Raw genomic sequence first — 26,681 nt, 5'->3', positions numbered from 1 at the left:
AATTATCCGCACTGTCAAGTAAGATTGGTGATGTGTCTGTGTTTAGATTGCTAAGATTCGTGGTTATACAGGCCATGAATATTTTATTATTTTTTATCTATTTGATGTATAACCCTTGCAGGTTTAGCACTTTTTTATAATAATTTATCTATTTGAAAACAAGTGTCAATCCTATGTGGATCATACAGTGCAGAGGTGGTTTGAGTTATAAAGGTTGGGATAATTATTATTATAATCATAACTAAGCACTAAACCCACAAGGGTCATACAGTACTGCTGGGGATGCCTGGACAGGGTTTTGGGGGTCAACGCCCCTGCGGCCTGGTCTGAGACCACAGGTACTTGGCTTTTACAAAACTTGATAAAAATTGAACACATGGAAATCCACTGGTTATTCAGAGCATTTCAGGTTAGCTAAAACATGACTATTGGGACAAAATATCTATTGCACATATGTATGTTTTCAAGGACATTGAAAATATATACACAGAGTAATCCTAGTGAATATAACAAATTTGAAAGTGGAGTTGAGGGTATGTGAATGTGTAAAATTAACATAGTTCAGTAGGTTACTTTCTGTTAAAGTCATGAAGGGAGTCTGGGATATAGGAGAGACTTTCAGCAAGGAGGGCAGTTAATGTGTGTTCCAGTGTTAAATTGAAGTATATTAATATTTGGTAAACTGTTAAAGCTGCATTGCAGTCCTCATGTAGATGGGCTGGTTGACTTACCATGTGGAATTGGAGCTATCCTCTCCTTCCATGGATTAAACCCGGTTACCTCTCACTCCATATTATTATTATAATCAAGGGGGAAGCGCTAAACCTGGAGGATTATACAGCACCTGGGGGGGATGTGGAAGGCATTTAGGCTTAATTCGGGGAACTGGAGCACAGATCCAATTCCCTAAATCAAGAGCCCCTCACCAATATCAAGGAACCTTCCTTGAGGGGTCTCACTCCATAGGTGTTGCATGACCCCTTATAAATAATAGTAGTGATTACTCTTATATTTAAGGGGAAGGCATTTAAAAGCTTTTGACCCTTAACACTTACCAAGTTATCTTGTAGAGTATTTTATGGTAAAATGGGTCCTAGTCCACTACTCATGTCACTAGGACAAAATTAGAATCTTCATGAGGAAAGTAGACAAGTTACTGTAGGAAGTTCCTTGTCATGATTGTGGAACTCAAATGTCCCTGCAAGCAATGGGCAGAAACAGTCAGTGATCAGGTAACCACCTAGAAAGCCTGGTCTTAGACCAGGCTATGAGAGTACATAAGACCTCGTAGGTGAGGAAGATACATGTGCAAGTTTTATTTTATCTTCATTGCTAAGATGTCTCAGCAATAAAGAGGCCAAATTGATGCATGTGTCTTAGTCATCTACTCACTGGCATTGTGCACCAGTGATATAATGAAACATTAGACCTTTCCTGACCTTCTTTGCATGGAAACTCTTTGCCACTTGCTGCATAAACCTGTAAGTTTATCACCTTCCTCTAAATATAACAAGTCTTTGATTATCCCGAGCTATTGTGTTACCCTCTGCAATTAAACTGAAGAATATTGTCCACAGGGAATGGAAAGCTTGACGCAGGTGGCATAATTGGCATCATCGTAGCAGTGCTTTTTGTGATGGTTGCTGTCGGCTTTGTTGGATATAATCTTGTCCAGAGGCAACCAAAACCCGTTGAAAACCATGAAAATTTATCTTTCAGCTATGTTACCTCTTCTCAGGGTGAGTTTACAGCATTTTATATTGCATCTTAGGTAATAAATAACAATCAGGCATCAATACAGCGTCTCCTCACTTAACAGTGGAGTTTCATTCCTAAGACCACATGGGTAAATGAATTTGTTTCAACCATCCTTGATATTGTTTTAATGTTACCTTTGCACCATATATAAAATTTTTGTATATTTTTAAATGTTTATATAGTAGTGTACTGTATATTGTAATAAACAGAATAGAGGAAATCAGTTTTATGTATGCACCCTGGTCAGAGAGCCTGTCGTAAGTCCAAGTAATTGGTAAACGAGTATATCACTAAGTGAGGAGAGACTGCATATGTTTCCTTCTGAGCTAGAACTTCTGCATTTTCATATCTCTGGTGCATCATAGAATTGGTACAGCTTTGATGTAGAACATTTGTTTAGTGTGATCTAAACTTTTATTATAAGTGAGCTACGTACATCTCACACTCAGTGTTGCACTTTCGGGTTACAACTTCTCATCCATAATTTTAATAGTTTTTCACACACACAAAAAACCTCACTCATTACTTGTTTTCTAATTATTTTGGTGTTATCTACTCCAGAACAATGAGATAAAACTGAACAATGAATTACTCACAGTAAGTGATGTCACATGTTTAGATGTCATATATTAAAGTGTGAGTAATGCTATTCAAGCACAAATGGTATACTGCAGAAGGCCTGCTGGCCCATGTTCTGTTGAATAAGACATGCAATATGGGAAGTGGACGAAGGAAACATCACAGTGTTTTGTTTGATGGTGTTGGTTAAGTTAGTAACCAAACCATAACACGGGCAGGGATAAAACCCACAATCAGAGAGTCTCGAAACTCCAGACCGTCGCGTTAGCGACGTGGTATGGTTTGTTTGCAATCGTGTCATTACGATTTCATGAGTCAAGTTAGTAACCAATTATTCTAGGCATCTGCTCAGTTTGTCGTGTTCCTGTAGAGTAGCTCAGCTTTGTCTCACTCCATGATATGCGAATGTGAGTTATGATAGTGTATGCAGGTGTTATTGGTATTGTCTGTTCTTAAAGCATAGCTATATTCCTGTTGATGGACTGTTGATGTATACCTGGTCACAGCCACCACATGGAATACTGTTAATCCCTTCATTTTTGGCCATGGTGTTTGATATCGAGGTCTTTGGGAAGTTCCATGTGGTTTTTATAGTGACAATTATGATGTCACTGCTGAATTTCTGAAGGATAGGGGATATAATGTCTTTGCTGATACTAGTGAGTAACAGGTATCTCTGTTTTCTCAGCATCTTCCATTAAGCTGGCTTCATGCTTAAATGGAAACTTGAGGCTATAATAATAATAATATCTTTATTTACTACAAGTACATGGTATACAGGCCTATCTGACATCAATGACATGCTACTATATAGAAAGCCCCTTGTTATGCTGAACATTTCAGGCAAATTAGGTCAGTGTCCCAGAATACGACCCACACCAGTCAACTAACACCCAGGTACCCATTTTAATTATGGGGAACATAGACAACAGGTGGAAAGAAACACGCCCAATGTTTCTACTCTGGCTGGGAATCGAACCCAGGCTCCTCACCGTGTGAAGCGAGAGCTTTAACCACCAGGCCACCAGAGCCCCTATATTGAGAACGATAGTCACAAACCATGATTCTTCCATACATGATTCTGATTTGTAAGCACAGAAACAGAGCTATATATACCTCAGTACCAGGAACCAAGAAAACAACACACTGAATTGCCTATTACCCAGAAGTACCACTGCAAACACTGTATCCCCTACCTCCAGAACCCCACCACTGATGTTATGGTAGTCACTAAAAATAAATTAGACACATGTGCAAGTCTTGGGTATTTTTATTAACCCTTTGACTGTCGCGGTCGTATATGTACGTCATAGGAGATACCGTGTTTGACGTATCTATACGCATAAATTCTAGCGGCTTCAAATCAAGCAGGAGAAAGCTGGTAGGCCCACATGTGAGAGAATGGGTCTCCATGGTCAGTGTGCACCATATAAAAAAATCGGGGAGCCAGTGGTGCATTGTGGGAATACCATTTCAGTCGTCCTTTTTCAGCATGTCTAGCGGTAAGAAATATGTGACTTCCCTGCAAATCTGGGACTCTTCTCTTCCCAAGTGATGCTCTAACACAGATGGAAGTGTCAATGAAGATCAATTTCATGATTTCGAGGAGTTTGAGACCAAAAGCAATGGAGGAGGAGGAGGAAGAAGAGGAGGAGGAAGAAGAGGAGGAGGAAGGAAGGAGGAAGAGGAAGGAAGGAGGAAGAGGAAGGAAGGAGGAGGAAGGAGGGAGGAGGAGGAAGGAGGGAGGGAGGAAGAAAGAGGGAGGAGGAGGAAGGAGGGAGGGAGGAGGAAGAAGAAGAAGAAGAATAAGAATAATAATAATACCTAATCCTCCATGGGGAAGTGGAACAGAATTCTTCCTCCGTAAGCCATGCGTGTTGTAAGAGGCGACTAAAATGCCGGGAGCAAGGGGCTAGTAACCTCTTCTCCTGTATATATTACTAAATGCAAAAGGAGAAACTTTCGTTTTTCCTTTTGGGCCACCCCGCCTCGGTGGGATACAGCCGGTGTGTTGAAAGAAAGAAAGAATAATACCTAATACCTAATAATAATAATATGTAATAATATGTTCCCTTGAGGCATGAAAACAGTTCACCCCATGACACTGACAAGATAAGGGGAGATAACATCTGATAAGAGCTGACCTTTGATGAGCGTAAACGAGGGTGGAGGGAGGGGGGCAGCTGTCCATCTGTCAAGAGCCAGGAGGAGGAGAAGGAGAAGGAGGAGGAGGAGGAGGAGGAGGAGGAGGAGGAGAAGAAGAAGAAGAAGAAGAAGAAGAAGATGACGATGAACAAACATTTGTCTGTCTGTCTATTTGTCTGTCTGCCAAACTCCCTGTCTATCCGTCTAGCTCTGTCTCAGAGAGAGCCACAAGACTGTCATCATCACGTTTACTCACATCTTCAAGCAGAGTATAGCACTTTGTCTGGATTTTTTGGGTTATCCTAGGTAATTTACACTATGTATAGTTGTATTTATGTGTACCTGTGAGACAGATAGAGAAAGAGAGACAGATTGAAAGAGATAGAATGAGGGGGAAAGATAATTAGATAGAATGGAGGGGGAAGCAGCATCCGACCCCATTGTTTTGACAGGCGGTAGGGGGAGTGACTAATGAGACAATATGTCATTTTGACAGCTGCCGACTCCTGACTCAAAACAATTATAAGCCACACACTGGCACACAAGACAAGCTTGCTGAAGGGTGATAATAGGAGTTTTATGAAAGTATCTAGTGACTATATATGTGTATATATATTATAGAAACCAGAAGCAAGAAGGGAAGGCAGGAATGAAGGAAGGACGAGATGAAAGGAAGGAAAAAAGTAATGAAGGACAGATGAAGGAATGTAGAAAGAGAGGTGGAATGCCCTCCAGGTAGCCTCCAGGTAGGAAAGGAATGATGACACACGACCATTTACCTAGGATAACTACATAACACAACTGCCTGCTAATACTTTGAAGAAAGCTGCTCAGACGAGGTGTTTTGTCTTTGCACATAAAAAAAAACTTCAACAAAAATGCACACACACTGATTTTGTGTGTGAGAGTGTAAAACACCATTGTGTATGACACCATGTTTTATGTGTAAGAGTGTAAAACACCACTGTGTATGACACCATGTTTTATGTGTAAGAGTGTAAAACACCACTGTGTATGCCACCATGTTTCAAAGAGTTCCACAAGCTGCAGAACTTCTAGGAATATGTTCAGTGACTGTATATTGGTATATATATTATAGAACAATAGTAATAAACAATTTTTTGTATTGTTTGTTTTTGTAAACAATATATTGATAATTATGTTTGTGTGCTTATTGTGTTGTATACAACGAGTGTATATATGTACATTGCACCTTACTTTGGTCTCACAGGCCACATAAGTTATGTGAAAAAATAAAATAGTGAAAAAAACAACAAACCTTCAAATACAAGTAAACTAAAGTTTACCAGGTGAGCGGCAGTCGCCGCTGTTGCCATACGCGGCTCATTTTCTGCAAACTTCATGCCTCTATATCTCGGTAAGTACTGATGGGAAAATTTTTTTTTTGGGACTAAAACAATCAGAAAAATAATCTTAACATTTTCATAAGAAAAAATAATTTTTTTTTTTCGAATATTTTGCGACACCAGTAGACACTTCAGGATTGGGCCCTTCGACAGTCAAAGGGTTAAGGAAACGTTTTGCCACACAGTGGTTTCATCAGTCCATACAAAGGAGAATCTTGAAGAACAGGAGTAGAATGAGGTAATCAGTCCCTCAACCTTGAGTCGATGTGGTCAGTCCATCACAAATGTGACACCACCTATGACTGCTGCACCTGTCCTGCCTATGGTTTATAAGCTCCTTCTCCGCACGTATGCCATATTCTATTCAAGATTGATGGACTGACCACATTGACTCAAGGTTGAGGGACTGATTACCTCATTCTACTCCTGTTCTTCAAGATTCTCCTTTGTATGGACTGATGAAACCACTGTGTGGCGAAACGTTTCCTTAATAAAGATACCCAAGAGTTGCACATGTGTCTAATTTATCAACGTGTTGGTTCTGTGAACCATTCATCTACAATCCTGTCAGACACTGCAACTTCTTGGGATCTTAATACTTGGGAATCCTACGCTTGCCTAATTCTTGGGCACGACCTACTTCCACATTGAACAAATGTGACACCACCTATGACTGCTGCACCTCTCCTGCCTACAGTTTATAAGCTCCTTCTCCGCACGTATGCCATATTCTATTCAAGATTGATGGACTGACCACATCGACTCAAGGTTGAGGGACTGATTACCTCATTCTACACCTGTTCTTCAAGATTCTCCTTTGTATGGACTGATGAAACCACTGTGTGGCGAAACGTTTCCTTAATAAAGATACCCAAGAGTTGCACATGTGTCTAATTTATCAACGTATCGGTTCTGTGAACCATTCATCTACAACACTATAAAAATAGTACAAGACTTCCAAAGTACTTTGATGTCATACACTAGGCCTAAAGATGCAAGGGTGTACAGCATTTAGTTTAGTGGTTGTAACTAGGTAGTCCATCAACAAGAACATCAGTATGCTTTTAGTACAGACAGCACCAGTGACACCTGCATACAGCATCATATACAGTGGACCCCCGCATAACAATCACCTACGAATGCAACCAATTATGTAAGTGTATTTATGTAAGTGCGTTTGTACGTGTATGTTTGGGGGTCTGAAATGGACTAATCTACTTCACAATATTCCTTATGGGAACAAATTCGGTCAGTACTGGCACTTGAACATACTTCTGGAGTGAAAAAATATCGTTAACCGGGGGTCCACTGTATCACATTTATACAAGGAGTGGGACCAAAGCCAGATTAAGATATTGTAGGCCCCTGGGCTACAGGTGCTGTGAGGCACCAAGGGATATTTTCAAAAGGAAAAAAAAAATTAAAAAAATACTAAATTTATTTTTATAAGGCTAACCACAATTAAAATTCAAACATTTGTCTTGCGTAATTTCTTGAAAACAAATTGTGAATGCTTTTCACTTAAACTAAAGTGAGTGAGTGTGAGTGTGTGTGTGTGTGTGACTCAACAATCAATATTTGCACCAATAACTCATTACAGTTGTGACCGGGTGTGGAAGTGTGAATTGCTCATTACACTATAATTTGTTCATGATTGTAGCCATGTATAAACGTAAGTAACCATTCTACAGAATTCATTAACTTTGTAACTTGTGAGCTCATTACCTTTGTACCTAGTTCAGCTATCAAAACTTTGGGGGCCCAGTCCCTGGACCTATTATGTACCTCTGTAATCTGTAAATACCTTTGTAACTTGTCATGATTGTGACCAGACCTACCTGGAGTTCATTACCTCTGTAACTTGCTCAGCTATCAAAACCTTGGAGTCCAGTCCCTGGACCAATTATGTACCTCTGTAATCTTTTGACTACCGCCCACAGGATGGGTATGGGGTGCATAATAAACATATTAAACTAACTTTTCACTTAATCTCTGGAGGCCCTCTGGCTGGTGGAGGCCACTGGGCTGCAGTTCCTATGCCTTGAGTGGGACAAAGCTGAACTGTTGTGCCAGAAACAAGACAAACTGAGAAGATAACAGCTAGAATCATTAGTTATTAAATTAATCAGCACCATCAAACAAAACAATGTGATGTTTACTTTTTTCACTCCCATAGCACGTATCTTAACCCAAGTGTGGGCCAGTAGACCTCCTGCAGTGCTCAAACTGGACTCTAGTATCTTTACATACTTTAACATATGACAACTAAGCATGTGACAACTTTCTTTGGCCTGTATTGTGCTCCAGTTCCCCGAATTAAGCCTGAATGCCTTCCACATCCCCCCCCCCAGGCGCTGTATAATCCTCCGGGTTTAGCGCTTCCCCCTTGATTATAATAATAATAATAATAATTTGGCCTGTATTTAAGCTGTTGTCTCATATTTACTGTGTGTAGTCAAACCTCAGTTTTCGTATGCCCTAGTTTGTATGTAAAACTATAGTTATTCTCTATAAAATGTATGTTTTTTGTTAATATTTTTGGGTGTCTGGAATGGATTATTGGATTTACATTGTTTCTTATGGGAAATATTACTTCAATTTTTGTACAATTTGGGTTTTTGTTAGACATTTTTGAACGGATTAGTCACGAAAACCGAGGTTCCACTGTACTTGGAAAAGCCCAGTGTTGGGTGATATGTATGTATAAAATACTCAACTGCTTGTCTTTTTAACCCATTATTTTTACTGCTTTTCTTGAACATGTTTATTTTTACATTAATCATGGGAAAGTGCTAAACTAATTGGGATCATGCAGTATTTGGGGAATGAGGGATAATCAATCTTTATCTGAGGAAGTGGAGGGGAGGTCGAATTCTTTGAATCAGAAGCCCTTCACTGATATCAATACACTTCCCTTGAAGGGTGCCAATAATACAACACTGAAAGACAATAAGCATCAATAGTTTTTAAGGACTGTGATTATATTTACCCTTTATGGGGTTATCTTGATGCTGAATGCATTTGATCTGAGGAACTATGGTTTAAACTTTCTCTCCCATTCCCTAGACATTGCATGACCCCTTATGAGTTTGGTGCTTCCCACTGAATACCCTTGATGAGTACTGAGAGTTTTTCTACTCCCAGAGTCCAGCCTTGGGCCAGGCTCATCTGGTGCTTACATTTAAGAGCATACCTAGAGAGTGTTTTGGGGGTCAACCCTCCTGCGGCTTGGTCTGAGACCAGGCCTCGGGGTGGATCAGGGTCTGATCAACCAGGCTGTTACTGCTGGCCGCACGCAAACTGACGTACAAACCACAACCCGGCTGGTTAGGTACTGGCTTTAGGTGCCTGTCCAGTGCCTTCTTGAAGGCAGCCAGAGGTCTATTGGTAATCCCTCTTATGTATGCTGGAAGGCAGTTGAACAGTCTTGGGCCTTGGACACTTATTGTGTTGTCTCTCAGTGTACTTGTGGCACCCCTGCTTTTCATTGGAGGAATGTTGCATCTCCTGCCAAGTCTTTTGCTTTTATAGGGAATGATTTTCATGTGCAAGTTTGGTACTAATCCCTCTTGGATTTTCCAAATGTATATTATCATGTCTCTCTCTCGCTTGCATTCTAGGGAGTACAAATCAAGGGCCTTCAATCATTCCCAGTAATTTAGGTGCCTTATCGTACTTATGCATGCCGTGAAAGTTCTTTTTACCCTCTTCAGGTCAGCAATTTCGCCTGCCTTGAAGGGGGCAGTTAGTGTACAGTAGTATTCCAGCCTAGAGAAAACTTGTGATTTGAAGAGAATCATCATGGGCTTGGTGTCCCTAGTTTTGAAGGTTTACCTGGAGAGTTCTGGGGCTCAGCGGCCCCGCGGCCCGGTCTGTGACCAGGCCTCCTGGTGGATCAGAGCCTGATCAACCAGGCTGTTACTGCTGGCTGCATGCAATCCAACGTACAAGCCACAGCCCGGCTGGTCAGGTACCGACTTTAGGTGCTTGTCCAGTGCCTGCTTGAAGACAGCCAGGGGTCTATTGGTAATCCCCCTTATGTATGCTGGGAGGCAGTTGAACAGTCTCAGGCCCCTGACACTTATTGTATTGTCTCTTAACATGATAGTGACACCCCTGCTTTTCATTGGGGGGATGTTGCATCGTCTGCCGAGTCTTTTGCTTTCGTTGGGTGATTTTCGTGTGCAAGCTTGGTACTAGTCCCTCTAGGATTTTCCAGGTGTATATAATCATGTATCTCTCCTGCCTGCATTCCAGGGAGTACAGGTTCAGGAACTTCAAGCACTCCCAGTAATTGAGGTGTTTTATCTCCGTTATGCGCGCCGTGAAGGTTCTCTGTACATTTTCTAGGTCAGCAATTTCACCTGCCTTGAAAGGTGCTGTTAGTGTCCAGCAATATTCCAGCCTAGATAGAGCAAGCGACCTGAAGAGTGCCATCATGGGCTTGGCATCCCTAGTTTTGAAGGTTCTCATTATCCATTATATCATTTTTCTAGCAGATGCGATTGATACAATGTTATGGTCCTTGAAGGCAAGATCCTCTGACATGATCACTCCCAGGTCTTTGATGTTGGTTTTTCGCTCTATTTTGTGGAAGAAATTTGTTTTGTACTCTGATGAAGTTTTAATTTCCTCATGTTTACCATATCGGAGTAACTGAAATTTCTCATCATTGAACTTCATATTGTTTTCTGCAGCCCACCGAAAGATTTGGTTGATGTTCGCCTGGAGCCTTGCAGAGTCTGCAATGGAAGACACTGTCATGCAAATTCAGGTGTCATCTGCAAAGGAAGACATGGTGCTGTGGCTGACATCCTTGTCTATGTCAGATATGAGGATGAGAAACAAGATGGGAGCGAGTACTGTACCTTGCGGAACAGAGCTTTTCACCGTAGCCGCCTCAGACTTTACTCTGTTGACTACTACTCTTTGTGCTGTGTTTGTGATGAAATTATAGATCCATCTACCAACTTTTCCTGTTATTCCTTTAGCACGCATTTTGTGCGCTCTTACGCCATGGTCACACTTGTCAAAGGCTTTTGCAAAGGTTCTCTATATCCATCCTATCATTTTCCTAGCAGATGTGGTAGATACATTGTTGTGGTCTTTGAAAGAGAGATCCTCTGACATTATCACTCCCAGGTTGTCCACATTACTTTTTCACTATTGTATGGTTAGAATTTGTCGAATACCCTGATAGTTTTAATTTCTTCAAGTTTTCCATATCTGAGTAGTTGAAATTTCTCTTCATTCAATTTCATATTGTTTTGAATGGCCCATTTGAAGATTTGGTCGATATCTTCTTGGAGTCTTGCGTGTCTTCGATGGAGGTCACTGTCATGGTGGCAATCTGGGTGTCATTCGCAAAGGAAGATTTGGAGCTATGGCTTACATCTCTGTCAGATATTGAGGAATAGAATGGGAGCAAGTACTATGCTTTGTGGGTTGGTAGGTAAGACACATAGGCAACAGTTAGGCAACTTTATTTCGAAACGTTTCGCCTACACAGTAGGCTTCTTCAGTAGAATACAGAAAGAAGGCAGGAACAGTAGAGATGTGAAGACGATGTAATCAGTTCATCACCCTTGAAGTCGTAGAATTTGAGGTTGTCAGTCCCTCAGCCTGGAGAAGTTCAGTTCCATAGTCAGGAACTATGGAACTGAACTTCTCCAGGCTGAGGGACTGGCAACCTCAAATTCTACGACTTCAAGGGTGATGAACTGATTACATCGTCTTCACATCTCTACTGTTCCTGCCTTCTTTCTGTATTCGACTGAAGAAGCCTACTGTGTAGGCGAAACGTTTCAAAATAAAGTTGCCTAACTGTTGCCTATGTGTCTTACCTACCAACCTGTCGGTATTGTATACCATTTTGATGTTCACTATGCTTTGTGGAACAGAGCTTTTCACCGTAGCTGCCTCTTTGTCAGGAAGTTATAGATCCATCTACCAACTTTTCCTGTTATTCCTTTGTCATGTATTTTGTGTGCTATTACACCATGGTCACACTTGTCAAAAGCTTTTGCAAAGTCTGTGTATACAACATCTGTATTTTGTTTATCCTCTACAGTATCCAGGACCTTGTTATAGTGGTCCAGTAGCTGGGACAGGCAGGAGTGACCTACTCTATTTCTGTGTTGCGCAATTGATAGGCATATAAGTGGTTGGCGATCTTGCTTCTTAGAACCCTTTCAGATATTTTTATGATATGGGATGTTAGTGCTTTTGGTGTTGTTTTTGCAATTGTTTTATTGCCAACTTTGTAGAGTGGGGCTATGTCTGTTATTTTTAGTGAGTATGGGATGACCCCTGTGTCCATATAGACACAAGTGTATGGCTTCCTATGCCAGGGTTGGACCATATTATTTATAAATACTACAAAAAACATGTGGCAACATATACTGGAGAATTTTGTTTTTTTTTCCTCCAACAAGTCAGCCATCTCTCACCAAGGTAGGGTGACCCAAAAAGAAAGAAAATACTTTCATCATTCAACACTTTCACCTCACTCACACATAATCACTGTTTTTTCAGAGGTGCCCAGAATACAACAGTTTAGAAGTACCTACGTATAAAAATACACAATATGTCCACAGTATACTTGGAAATAGAACTGTCATCATCCCAAAAGTTGTACATATATTTGTGAAGAATTTAGATTTTATATTTGGTATGCAACACTGAAATGTGATGAACTTGAAATAAGCATTTAATAAGATATATTTATTAGAAAAGTGCAAAGCCAATGTGAGTCCTACAGTTCGAGATAATATCCATAAAACTCTAGTGATATGATTCAAAGCAAGTGTTTCTCATTTACTATGAATTATATTTCTTTAAGCTCAATTATTTTTACATTTATATGTAATATGTAGTGTATGGATGGTGGTTTGTTCATTAGGATACAGCACAGTGTCTTCTGATGTGCGGCTTGGTCATATGGCTCGCTCAGTACATGAGCCTCCATTGTCTAACCAGGACCAGGTTTTCCACTGCATCTAGTAAATGAAGGAAAATCATATGCGATGTATTTTTCATGGTATGACATATGGTTTACATTCATTTTACCTTTTTCAGGTAAAAGAGGAGGCCATATCAATGTGAATGTACCAAATGAAGGATCAGATGCATAACCGAGTGTATCTATCTGCACTACCCTCCAGTGGATGATGATGGTGAGGCTGGGAGAGGTCTGAAGGGTTTCTCAACCACAGCTTCAGTTGTGCTACGAAAGTATTCCTAAAGGGTGGAAGAATTGTTGTTGAGAAAATGTGGAGGAATTGGACTGACTGAAGCTGTGTATGTGTCTGGAATATATGGGAGATGTAGGGTATATCCAGTGGAAGATTTGAAAGGTGGGTGTGGAGGAGGTATGAAGTACAGATTTGAACAGCCATCAGGTATACTTTGGAGTGGAGGTGTGTTGTCTTTTTAAGTACCTGGATTTAGAGCTTTGAAGATGGGAAGTATAACGATTGCACTACATGTGTCAAGTGGAGACGTTGCAGTTTGGTGGGTGATCACTGAATCATGATATCGCTGTCCTAAAAGGACAGTGCGGAAGAAAGTGATGGTGTTTTCTGATTTCATTCATGTAGAAATGTAGCTGTATGGTTAGGAACACAGTTGAAAGACAATTGTAAATAACCATTTTTACCATTTTCTTCAGGTGAGCGAGGCCTCTTCAGCATGAGCAATATGTCTAAAGGATGTGGTGTCCATTAAAGTGCCAACCAATGATGATGCTGAAGCTGGCTTAGAAGACAGCACCTGTGGAGAAGACAATAGGGTATCTCACATACAACTATAGTAATGTAACAAAGTGAGACTTTTTTTTATATTAGACAATATTTTGTCCTAAAAAGTAGATCTAGCAAGACTTACAAAATGCAAAAAATTGTCTAAAACTCGACCTATTACAATATTGTTAAATATTTAGCAAGTATATTGTGGGATTTGTTTATAAAAAATACCACAGTATATACTTGGAAATAGAATTGTCATCATCCCAAAAGTTGCACATATATTTGTGAAGAATTTAGATTTTATATTTGGTATATAACACTGAAATGTGATGAACTTGCAATAAGCATTTAATAAAATATAGCTATTCACCTGTACTCCTGAATAAAGTGAAAATTCATTGGGTAATCATCTAAAAATTATTAAGATTAGTCTTAATATTTTCACACATTGCTCATCAGTGGTGATTCACAAGTGTGCATGTGTCTGTCTCTGTATGTCTGTACTCAGCTACTTGTATGAGTCTAGACTTGACTCCTGCCCAAGTGTGTGTGCATAATATTAATATATCTGATCTCTAGATATAGATCTGAGTCATTTGTAAATGTATGTTCCAGCACTTATGAGTGACTTTTCAATAAAGTCTTGTTTATAAGAGTTGCCAGAAATAATTTTCCTTCATAATACTGAGTTTTGTTACCAATAATAATAATATACCTTTATTTCTATAAGTACAAGGTATATAGACTATAGCTGACATCAGTGACATACTACTATATGGAAAACTGCTTGTTATGCAGAGCATTTTGGGCAAATTAGGTCAGTTTTGTCCCAGGATGCGACCCACACCAGTCAACTAACACCCAGGTACCCATTTTACTGATAGGGAACATATTATTATTATCAAAAAGAAGCGCTAAGCCACAAGGGCTATACAGCGCTGATAGGGAACATAGACAACCAGTGTAAGGAAACATGCCCAGTGTTTCTACCTTCGCTGGGAATCAAACCCAGACCCTTGCCATATGAAGCGAGAGCTTCAGCCACCAGGCCATTGGGCACCAAGATTAATTCAATTCAATTCAATTCAAGTTTATTCTCTATAAGGGTTACAATGTGGGGTTTACAGGTTTTGGGTATTGTGTGGTTTACATGTTATAAAATACTAATTACAGAGGGGGCTACTAGGACACCTAACATGGCTAGGCATTTCGAGCAGACTTAGATTAATTCTTAACATTAAATTCTTACAGATTATGGTATTAAGGCTAAGTGACTACATCATAATTTGTGAGTTTAGCAATGTGAATGCCTTTGTTTTGGCACAATACAAGGTGTCTATATTGGAGTATCATAGGCAAACTTATGACTAGTTAGGATTTATTATTTTAAGATTAAGATTAGTATTTCTGGGTTTATAGTCAGTGGGTGAGTGAGTGTAATTGTAAACCACCAGGTGGTTATCATGTAGTTAGTTGTCGGGGTGGATCAGGGAGATATGATGTTTTCTAACTGTAGTTTTGAAAGTGATGAATGTGTCTGCAGTTCTAGAGTTTTCAGGTAGGGTGTTCCAGATTTTAGGTCCTTTGAAATACATTGAATTTTTGTAAAGGTTTAGTCAAACACGGGGAATGTCATAGAGATGTTTGTGTCTGGTGTTATGCCTGTGGATCCTGTCACAACTATCAAGAAAGCGTTTTAGGTCAAGGTTAATATTGGAATTTAAGGTCCTGTAGATATAGATTGCACAGTAGTAGGTGTGGATGTTCTGAACAGGGAGTAAGTTTATTATTATTATAATCAAAAAGAAGGGAGTAAGCTTAGATACTATGAAGAGTGGGAGGGGGGGGTGTTGCCAGGGATGGGATTTAGTGATTATTCTTACTGCGGCTTTTTGTTGGGTTATTATTGGCTTTAGGTGTGTTGCTGCAGTTGAACTCCAAGCACAGATAGCATAGGTGAGGTATGGATATATAAGTGAATGGTATAGTGTGAGAAGGGCAGTTTGCGGTACGTAGTATCGTATCTTGGAGAGGATCCCCACCGTTTTATAATTTTTTTGTTATGTGTTGGATATGGGTGCTGAAATTTAGGTTGTTGTCGAGGTATAGGCCAAGGAATTTGCCCTCATTATGTCTGGCAATTAGTGTTGTCGATCTTACAGTTGCGCAACACCTGCTCTGCTACCAAACATAATATAGTAGGTTTTGCCAGTGTTAAGTGTAAGTTTATTGGCTGTCATCCAAGTCGATATTTTGAGCAGCTCCTCGTTAACAATGGTGTTGAGGGTGGCAAGATTAGGGTGGGAGATGACATAAGTCGTGTCGTCGGCAAAGAGAATCGGTTTCAGGTGTTGGGATATGTTTGGAAGATCATTGATGTAAATGAGGAAGAGCAGGGGTCCAAGGACACTTCCCTGCGGAACTCCAGTATCAAGTGGCCGTATTGATGAGGCTGTGTCTTTAACCCGTAAACGGTCCGAGCGTATATATAAGTTTTTTCAACATTTGAAAGTATGTAAAAAAAGTATATCTTCTTTTTGTTTTTCTACATTTGAAAATGTGTAAAAAAACTTTGATCTACTTTTTTTTTTTGTTATATTTGAAAATATGTAAAAAAACTTAGATCTACTTTTGTAGCACTACACGTGAACGTAGATCTGCTTGGACCGTTTACGGGTTAATGGTGACATACTGACACCTATTAGAAAGGTAGGATTTAAAATATGCAAGCGCATGGCCACTTATACCATAGTGGTCAAGTTTGTGGAGTAGGATGTCGTGGTCTACTGTGTCAAACGCTTTTCTTAGGTCAATAAAAATTCCTAGCAGATATTCCTTATTTTCCATTGCTGTGCAAAGCAGGTCTAGCATTTTATAATTGCATCATTAGTGCTTTTATTTTTCCTGAATCCAAATTGACAGGGGTTGAGTATGTTTTGTGACATTATAAATGAATATAGTCTCCTGTGCACGAGTTTCTCGAAGATTTTGGATAGCAATGGTAAGTTTGATATTGGCCTATAGTTGTTTACGCCTGTAGGGTCACCACCTTTATGTATTGGTGTAACCCTTGCTGTCTTGAGTAGTGTGGGGGAAAGTGCTAGTTTCTAGTGACTTGTTAAAAAGTAATGTAATAGCATGTGAAAGGACATGGGCCGCTCGCTTGTACAACAATGGTGGGACGTGAGACAGATTCCCCGAGTTATTTTTAAATGACTTTATGATCGCGGTGACTTCCATGGGCTCAGTTGGTACAAGATAGAAGGAATTTGGGAAATTCCCATCTAGGTAGTCCCCGGCATGGGCATTGGTACGTGGGATTTTACTGGCGAGATTAGATCCTATGTTTGAGAAGAAGTCGTTTATCTTGTTAGCTGTATCAGTGGGATGCAGTGGTGTTTCATGAGGTTTAGTTAGAACAATATTCTTGTTTTTTTTTAGTTTGTGGGTCCCCAGAATCTGGGAAAGTGTTTTACAGGTCTTTTTTATATCTCCTCTTGTGTCAGTGAATCTGCTGGAGTAGTACAGTTGTTTGGCTTTCTTTATTAATTTGGTGAGAACTGTTGAATATTGTTTAAGAATATCTTTGTGTGTTAAGCCCTGTCTATATTGCTTTTCATATTGGTGTTTCTTATCAATGGATTTCAGAATGCTGCTGGTTAGCCATGGGCAACCAAGCCGTTTATTTGTGATCTGTTTCGTTTTTATAGGACAATGTTTGTTGTATAGTCTAAGTATTTTGTTAAGAAAAATGTCTGTCCAATCGTCAATACCATTGGCATTGGAGAATTCTGTAGGCCAATCAACAGTCTCTAGGTCTGCTGTGAAATTCCTTATTGAGGCCTCGTCATGGAGTCTAAATGAAACTTTGTTGTATTCGAGTGGTGGCTTACTAATGTTTGTTAAGAGGAAGGTTGAGTAGTGGTCAGTAGTGCTGTCTGTGATTATCCCTGATTTAAGGGGAAGGGGGCTAGTATATTGGTCCATATGTGGTCTATTATGGTTGCACTTGTCTCAGTCAGCCTGGTTGGTTTAGTTATTGTTGGTATGAGAAGTGTGTTGTTCATATTGTTGATGAAATCAGTTACAGTCTGATCATCTGGTAGGCCAAGGTTGATATTGAAGTCTCCAGCTAAGAGAAGGTGGTGCTTGTTCATTTGTCTGTTTGTTATTAGTGTCTTTAGATCTCACTGAAGTTTGGGATGTTTGTGTGGGGTATCCTGGACCTGGAGTTTACCTGGAGAGAGTTCCGGGGGTCAACGCCCCCGCGGCCCGGTCTGTGACACAGGCCTCCTGGTGGATCAGAGCCTGATCAACCAGGCTGTTACTGCTGGCTGCACGCAAACCAATGTACGAGCCACATCCCGGCTGATCAGGAACCGACTTTAGGTGCTTGTCCAGTGCCAGCTTGAAGACTGCCAGGGGTCTGTTAGTAATCCCCCTTATGTATGCTGGGAGGCAGTTGAACAGTCTCGGGCCCCTGACACTTATTGTATGGTCTCTTAACGTGCTAGTGACACCCCTGCTTTTCATTGGGGGGATGTTGCATCGTCTGCCAAGTCTTTTGCTTTCGTAGTGAGTGATTTTCGTGTGCAAGTTCGGTACTAGTCCCTCTAGGATTTTCCAGGTGTATATAATCATGTATCTCTCCCGCCTGCGTTCCAGGGAATACAGGTTCAGGAACCTCAAGCGCTCCCAGTAATTGAGGTGTTTTATCTCCGTTATGCGCGCCGTGAAGGTTCTCTGTACATTTTCTAGGTCAGCAATTTCACCTGCCTTGAAAGGTGCTGTTAGTGTGCAGCAATATTCCAGCCTAGATAGAACAAGTGACCTGAAGAGTGTCATCATGGGCTTGGCATCCCTCGTTTTGAAGGTTCTTATTATCCATCCTGTCATTTTTCTAGCAGATGCGATCGATAATGTTATGGTCCTTGAAGGTGAGATCCTCCGACATGATCACTCCCAGGTCTTTGATGTTGGTGTTTCGCTCTATTTTGTGGCCAGAATTTGTTTTGTACTCTGATGAAGATTTAATTTCCTCATGTTTACCATATCTGAGTAACTGAAATTTCTCATTGTTGAACTTCATATTGTTTTCTGCAGCCCACTGAAAGATTTGGTTGATGTCCGCCTGGAGCCTTGCAGTGTCTGCAATGGAAGACACTGTCATGCAGATTCGGGTGTCATCTGCAAAGGAAGACACAGTGCTGTGGCTGACATCCTTGTCTATGTCAGATATGAGGATGAGGAACAAGATGGGAGCGAGTACTGTGCCTTGTGGAACAGAGCTTTTCACCGTGCCTGCCTCGGACTTTACTCTGTTGACTACTACTACTCTGTGTTCTGTTAGTGAGGAAATTATAGATCCATCGACCGACTTTTCCTGTTATTCCTTTAGCACGCATTTTGTGCGCTATTACGCCATGGTCACACTTGTCGAAGGCTTTTGCAAAGTCTGTATATATTACATCTGCATTCTTTTTGTCTTCTAGTGCATCTAGGACCTTGTCGTAGTGATCCAATAGTTGAGACAGACAGGAGCGACCTGTTCTAAACCCATGTTGCCCTGGGTTGTGTAACTGATGGGTTTCTAGATGGGTGGTTTTCTTGCTTCTTAGGACTCTTTCAAAGATTTTTATGATATGGGATGTTAGTGCTATCTGTCTGTAGTTCTTTGCTGTTGCTTTACTGCCCCCTTTGTGGAGTGGGGCTATGTCTGTTGTTTTTAGTAACTGTGGGATGACCCCTGTGTCCATGCTCCCTCTCCAAAGGATGGTAAAGGCTCGTGATAGGGGCTTCTTGCAGTTCTTGATGAACACGGAGTTCCATGAGTTTGGCCCTGGGGTATATGGTATATGGCACTGATTGCTATAGGCGTCTTGAGGTTTTTTACAGTAAAATTAGCAAAAATGTATTCCCCATATTCATCACTAAAGCAATTAGTGCTAATACAAGATAGTTGGTTAGAGTAATAGATTGCAGTACCACCCCCAGCTTGGTATGGTCTGCAGTTGTGGATTGCTGTGCATCCGGGTAGTGGGTAGATATCAAGTGTGTCCTGCTTAAGCCAGGTCTCAGTAAGAATAATGCAGGAGAAGGGTGTCTTTAGTGACTCAAGCAGTGCCAGGAGGTCATCATAGTGTTTGCTTAAGGACCTGATGTTGTAGTTAAGAACTGATAGACTTTGAGCAGTGTTGGTAGATAAGACACATAGGCAACATTTAGGCAACTTTATTTCGAAACGTTTCGCCTACACAGTAGGCTTCTTCAGTCGAGTACAGAAAGTAGGCAGGAGCAGTAGAGATGTGAAGACGATGTAATCAGTCCATCACCCTTGAAGTCGTAGATTTGATATTCACTTTGAGCAGTGTTCAGGATAGTGCTGGCTTGTGATGCTGTGTAATAAAGGCAGTTACTTTCCAGTAAGTTTTGATTGTGTGTTAGATTATGGATGGTTAGATCAGGGTCACCGTGATCATTCATCTTTTAGGTTTAAATAGTGGTTGTTTATATCCTGTATTATGTGGTGAGTTCTAATACTGATTTCTGTAGTGGTGGGAGGTTTGGATAAGTACACCGCTAAAGCACTTTGCTCATATAGAGTATAGTCACTAATAAACATAATGAAATTGATATTGTCTATGTGTTGTGCTAGAATGAGCTAAAGTACAACTAGGTATAAAGTAATACTATAAAAAAAAAAACTAATTACAAGTGGCACCAGACTCACTCTTGTAATTGCACTAAGGTCTAATATAATGAATTTAGTGTTGTCTATGTATTGAGCTGGAATGAGCTAAAGTACAACTTATAATATAAAAATACAAATTAAAATGGTACTTGCAATTGCACTAGGGTCTGATATAGGTTGTTAACAAGATCAAGAGTACAGTGGACCCCCGGTTAACGATATTTTTTCACTCCAGAAGTATGTTCAGGTGCCAGTACTGACCGAATTTGTTCCCATAAGGAATATTGTGAAGTAGATTAGTCCATTTCAGACCCCCAAACATACACGTACAAACGCACTTACATAAATACACTTACATAATTGGTCGCATTCGGAGGTGATCGTTATGCGGGGTCCACTGTATAACTAGATATAAATTGACAAAATAAAATTCACAAATTAAAGTACCAAAAGAATAATAAGTAAAAAAATAACAATGGCAATGACTTGGTTATAATATGATAGTAAGATGGTAGACAGGTACACAGGTACAAAGGATAATATAAAGGTTGGAGTTGAATATACAAACTTGAAAATTTGGTAACAAAATGTTATGAAAAGTATAAAATAATGATTAATGTACAAAAGTAAAATTGACTGGTAGTAAATATGGTGTTTAATAAAATTTTAGTAAGTAATAATGATTACAAAAAAAGATTAATTAGCAAAAAAAAAAAAGTGAAAAAGTAATGTTTATTTCAAGTATTAAATTTTAAGAACAGTTATGTGGATCCAATATTGCACTGGTAGTTATACTAGAGGTTATTTGGCAGTACAAGGTATTTAAGAGTACTCTAAGATAGTAAATGTGGTATTAAAACAGGTTATGGTTATTAGACAAGTAATGGTAATTAAATGTCAAAAATGTTATGAGTAAATTGTACTGATAGTAAAAATGGTAATTAATTATTAATTTTAGTAAGTAATATCAATTAATAGTATTTAAAAAATGAAGTAGTAATATGGACAGAGAAAGTATCAATTCAGCTAATATTTAAGCAAACAATAGTAAACAAGAAAATTACATAAGGTGACTTATGCTTACTAGTAAAATCACATAATGAGGTAGTTGACTATTTAATTACTAAGAGATTGTACTATGAAATTTGAACAATAATGGAGCAAAACATACACTACACTACCTAGAAGATAAAACTGAACAAGATAAACTATCTTGTTCAGTTTTATCTTCTTGGAGAGCAAAGTAGTCACCGAACTGGTTATCTAAGTTGTTCTTCCATTCTTTTACTGCTTCTTCAACCTTTGTATTAAGAGATATTATTTGTTATGCATGGCTATCTATGACTGGATGGTCTTGCCATAGTTAGTCATTCCAGGTGTTGATAACTTTTGGACTAAACACATCGACTTCAAGCTGAGGGACTAACTACCTCACACTCCCCCCTCATCTTCCACCATTCTTCTCTGTATTAAACTGATGAAGTCACTTGCTGGCAAAATGTTTCCACAATAAGGGTCCCCAAATTTTGCACTAGTGTCTCATTCTTCTTATACACTTTTCGGTTATTCCTAATTAGATAATAATGGTACAGATGCCAAATGTGCAATACCTGGGTACAGTACCTTTATTGAAGAGATATTTTGCCTAGTAGGTGCTTTAGCAATCTGAGACACATATACAGTAAGATGTCTTTTAATACAATTAAAAGAGAACTTACTGTATAAATCTGTGATGCAAGTTTTTGTAAACACATTTCAAAAAATAAATCCAAAATTTAAAAGCCTTCATAGTACATGCTAGTCAACATTAGATGCTCTTTAAATGCACTATTATATAGAGCTTTATAAGAGAGCTTACTGGGAACACGACATGCAAAGATAAGTAGTAGTAGTTTCAGAGGCATTGAAAATCATATTTTGCACTAGGGAAATTCCAGTGTCTGAAGTTCTGGCTTGGTTTATCTTTAAATTCCTACCCTCTCAAGGAAGATGGTACCTTGATGTCAGCAAGGAGCCCTTGATCCCAGAAGCTGGGGCTGTCCTTTCTTTCTGGGATTAAACCTGAATGCCCCCCCCCCCATTTTCCCCACGCACCATTTAACCTCTATGGGTTTAGGACTTAACCCTGATTTATAAGCTAATAAAATTCAAAGACACAACATCAGATAAAAAAAAAATCTGTCAAGAATACTTCAATATTCAATACCTAAAATAGTGATTCAAGTAAACTTTCAGTGTATATACACTGAGACATACATCTTACAATGTATATATCCTTTCCACATTATACTGCTCATCATTGGCTCTCAACCTGACCACTGAAGCACTATGCTCCACTCTATATAGATACATATATATATACAGATTATATATATGGAGATTCTTATGGGAGATTCTAAAGAAAAATTGCAAAGGTTAGTGGATGAGTTTGGGAGAGTGTGTAAAGGTAGACAGTTGAAAGTGAACATAGAAAAGAGTAAGGTGATGAGGGTATCAAATGATTTAGATAAAGAAAAATTGAATATCAAATTGGGGAGGAAGAGCATGGAAGAAGTGAATGTTTTCAGATACTTGGGAGTTGAGGTGTCAGCGGATGGATTTATGAAGGATGAGGTTAATCATAGAATTGATGAGGGAAAAAAGGTGAGTGGTGCGTTGAGGTATATGTGGAGACAAAGAACGTTATCTATGGAGGCAAAGAAGGGACTGTATGAAAGTATAGTGGTACCAACACTCTTATATGGGTGTGAAGCTTGGGTTTTGAATGCAGCAGTGAGGAGGCAGTTGGAGGCAGTGGAGATGTCCTGTCTAAGGGCAATGTATGGTGTAAATATTATGCAGAAAATTCGGATTGTGGAAATTAGGAGGTGTGGAGTTAATAAAAATATTAGTCAGAGGGCTGAAGAGGGGTTATTGAGGTGGTTTGGTCATTTAGAGAGAATGGATCAAAGTAGAATGACATGGAGAGCGTATAAATCTGTAGGGGAAGGAAGGCGGAGTAGGGGTCGTCCTCGAAAAGGTTGGAAGGAAGGGGTAAGGGAGGTTTTGTGAGCGAAGGGCTTGGACTTCCAGCAGGAGTGCATGAGCATGTTCGATAGGAGTGAATGGAGACGAATGGTATTTGGAACCTGATGATCTGTTGGAGTGTGAGCAGGGTAATATTTAGTGAAGAGATTCAGGGAAACCGGTTATTTTTATATAGCTGGACTTAAGTCCTGGAAATGGGAAGTACAATGCCTGCACTCTAAAGGAGGGGTTCGGGATATTATCAGTTTGGAGGGATATGTTGTGTATCTTTATACGTATATGCTTCTAAACTGTTGTGTTCTGAGCACCTCTGCAAAAACAGTGATTATGTGTGAGTGAGGTGAAAGTGTTGAATGATGATGAAAGTATTTTCTTTTTGGGGATTTTCTTTCTTTTTGGGTCACCCTGCCTTGGTGGGAGATGGCCGACTTGTAAAAAAAAAATAAAATTATATATATATATATATATATATATATATATATATATATATATATATATATATATATATATATATATATATATATACACACACACCACAGAATCCCCGTGTCAACCGATTCGGTATCTGTGGTTTCAGTTATCCACGGTGTACTGTGGCCCAAAAATACTTCTTAATTTTGCATAACAATGGCATCGTAATGCAAAAGTAGAAAAGCTGGCAGTTCTTCAAAGCCTAAGAAAAGCTGTGAAGTGCTTCACATCAATGAAAAAGTGATAATTTTCAACTTTGTGCATAATTTGTCAATTAAACTTTATAATAGGTATGTATAAGACTTGTATATAAGGTTTGCTACTATCCGCGGTTTCGGTATCTACGGCAGGTACTTGGAACGTATCCTATGTGAATAAGGGGGTTCTACTGTAAATATAACTTGACTACTGAAGCTATATGCTCTAGTACATAACTTGACTATTACAACCTCTTATGTACTATACAGGTCTCTTGTGTTATGTTTGTATTAGACTGATAAAGCAAAAATGTCTAGAGACACCCAGGCGTTGTTCACGTGTCTAATTCGCTAACTTGTTAGTAATATATGCCTTTGATCTACCAGTAAGTATACAAGAAGGCCCCACTTATACAGCAGGTTAGCTTCTGGGCTACTGCTGTAAAACCAAAAATTGCTGTAAAGTGAAACATAGCCTTTTTTCCTTTTCAAATACATATAAAAGCCTGATAACATATTTACACTATCATATATTAAGTGAGCAATAGACCTAAAAAAATGCATATACTTTACACACATTACTGTTTTATTTTCAACACACTGGCTATTTTCCACTGAAGCAGGGTGACCCAAAAAAGAAACACTTTCACCATCATTCACACAATCACTGCCTTAGCAGAGGTGTGCAGATACAACAATTTAGATGTCACTCCAAACAGCAAATATCCCTAACCCCCTTTTAAAGTGCAGGGATTGTATTTCCCACCTCCAGGGCTCAAGTTTGGCTAATCGGTTTCCCTGAATCCCTTCACAAAATATCACCCTGCTCACACTCCAACAGCACGTCAAGTCCCAAAAACCATTCATCTTCACTCGCTCCTAACATGTTCACATATGCCTGCTGTATGTCCAGCCTCTTGCACACAAAACCTCTTTTGCCCCCTTCCCTCCATCCTCTCCTAGGATGACCCCTACCCCTCCTTCCCTCCACTACAGATTTATATACCATCCAGTCATGCTTTTTTGCTCCATCCTCTCCAAATGACCAAACTACCCAACCCTTCCTCAGCCCTCTGAACAATACTTTTAGTATCTCCATGCCTAATTTCCACACTACGAATTCTCTGCATAATATTTATGCCCTTAGACACGACAGCTAGACTGCCTCCAGCCTCCTCCTCACTGCAACATTCACAACCCATGCTTCAAACCCATATAAGAGTGTTGGTACTGCTATACTCTCATACATTCCCTTCTTTGCCTCCACAGATACCTCAATGCACCACCCACTTTGTTTTCTTCATAAGTTCTATGGTTTACCTCGTCCCTCATAAACCCATCCGCCGACAAGTCTACTCCCAAATATCTGAACACGTTCGCTTCTTCCATACTCCCTACAAACTGATATCCAATTTTTCCTTATCTAGATCATCTGATACCCTTATTACCTTACTCTTACCTATGTTCACTTTCAATATTCTTCCTTTACACACCCTCTTGCACTCGTCCACTAACCTTTGCAATTTCTTTTCAGAATCTCCCAAAAGCATAGTATCATCATCCTTCATAAACCCATCCACTGGCAAGTCTACTCCCAAATATCTGAACACATTCACTTCTTCCATACTCCTTCCCTCCAATATGATGTCCAGTTTTTCTTTACCTAACTATTTTGATACCCTTGTCATCTTACTCTTACCCTTGTTCACTCTCAACTTTCTTTAAACATTCTCCCAAATTCGTCCACTAACCTTTACAAGTTCTCTTTAGAATCACCTAAAAGCACAGTATCAACAAAAACTAACTGTGTCAACTCCTATTCTGTATTTGAATCTGCATAATTTAATCCCAAATCTCTCCCCAACACCCTAGTAGTATTTACTACTTTTACAACCCCATCTATAAATATGTTAAACACTAATGTTGACATTACACATCCCTATCTAAAACCTACTTTTACTGGAAAGTAATCTCCCTCTCTCCTACACACCCTAACTTGAGCCTCACTATCCTCATAAAAACTCTTTACAGCATTTAGTAACTTACCACCTATTCCATACACTTGCAACATCTGCCACATTGCTCCCCTATCCATCATATCCACTAAATCCATAAAAACAACAAAAACTTCTCTACCTGTATCTAAATATTGTTCACATATATGCTTGAATGTAAATACCTGATCTACACACCCCCTACCCATTTTAAACCCTTCTTGTTCATCTGCAATCCTATTCTCCTTCTTACCTCTAATTCTTTCAAAAATAAACCTACCATACAATTTACCAGGTATACTCAGTAGGTTTATTCCCCAATAATTTTCACACTCTTTTGTCCCCTTCCCTTTATATAAAGGAACTATGCATGCCCTCTGCTAGTCTCTAGGTACCTTCCCTTCTTTCATACATTTACTGAACAAAAGAACCAACCACTCCTAAAATATATCCCCACCTGCTCTTAACATTTTTGTAATGATCCCATTAGTTCCAGCTACTTTACTCCCTTTCATTCTACCCAGAGCCTGATACAACTCCTCCACACTCATATCTGGCTCTTCTTTACTCCTAAAATATTTTATACCTCCCTGGCCAATGCATGAAATCGCTGCCTCCCCCTCTTCATCAACATTTAACAGTTCCTAAAAATATTCCCGCCATCTACGTATAGTATTTGTGCCTGGGAATCAACCACAGCCAACCAC

General features: G+C 39.5%; 1 protein-coding gene across 2 annotated transcripts in view; it reads left to right on the top strand.

The window, feature by feature from the left end:
• The window catches only part of LOC128696998 (macrophage mannose receptor 1), a 291,694-nt gene extending 277,445 nt beyond the window's left edge, over positions 1 to 14,249 (top strand). Inside the window, exons 47-49 of one of the 2 annotated variants that reach the window (XM_070095183.1) lie at positions 1,578 to 1,739; positions 12,927 to 13,024; positions 13,519 to 14,249. In XM_070095183.1, coding sequence (XP_069951284.1) covers positions 1,578 to 1,739; positions 12,927 to 12,982 — 218 coding nt within the window. In that variant the 3' untranslated portion in view covers positions 12,983 to 13,024; positions 13,519 to 14,249. The remainder of the gene's footprint in view (positions 1 to 1,577; positions 1,740 to 12,926; positions 13,025 to 13,518) is intronic. The other variant, XM_070095184.1, reaches the window with a different exon arrangement.
• Positions 14,250 to 26,681: the final 12,432 nt, after the last annotated feature.

The sequence above is a fragment of the Cherax quadricarinatus genome, chromosome 49, assembly GCF_038502225.1.
Source record: "Cherax quadricarinatus isolate ZL_2023a chromosome 49, ASM3850222v1, whole genome shotgun sequence".
NCBI classification, from domain to species: Eukaryota; Metazoa; Arthropoda; class Malacostraca; order Decapoda; family Parastacidae; genus Cherax; species Cherax quadricarinatus.
This window is presented reverse-complemented; position numbering and strand designations above follow the sequence as displayed.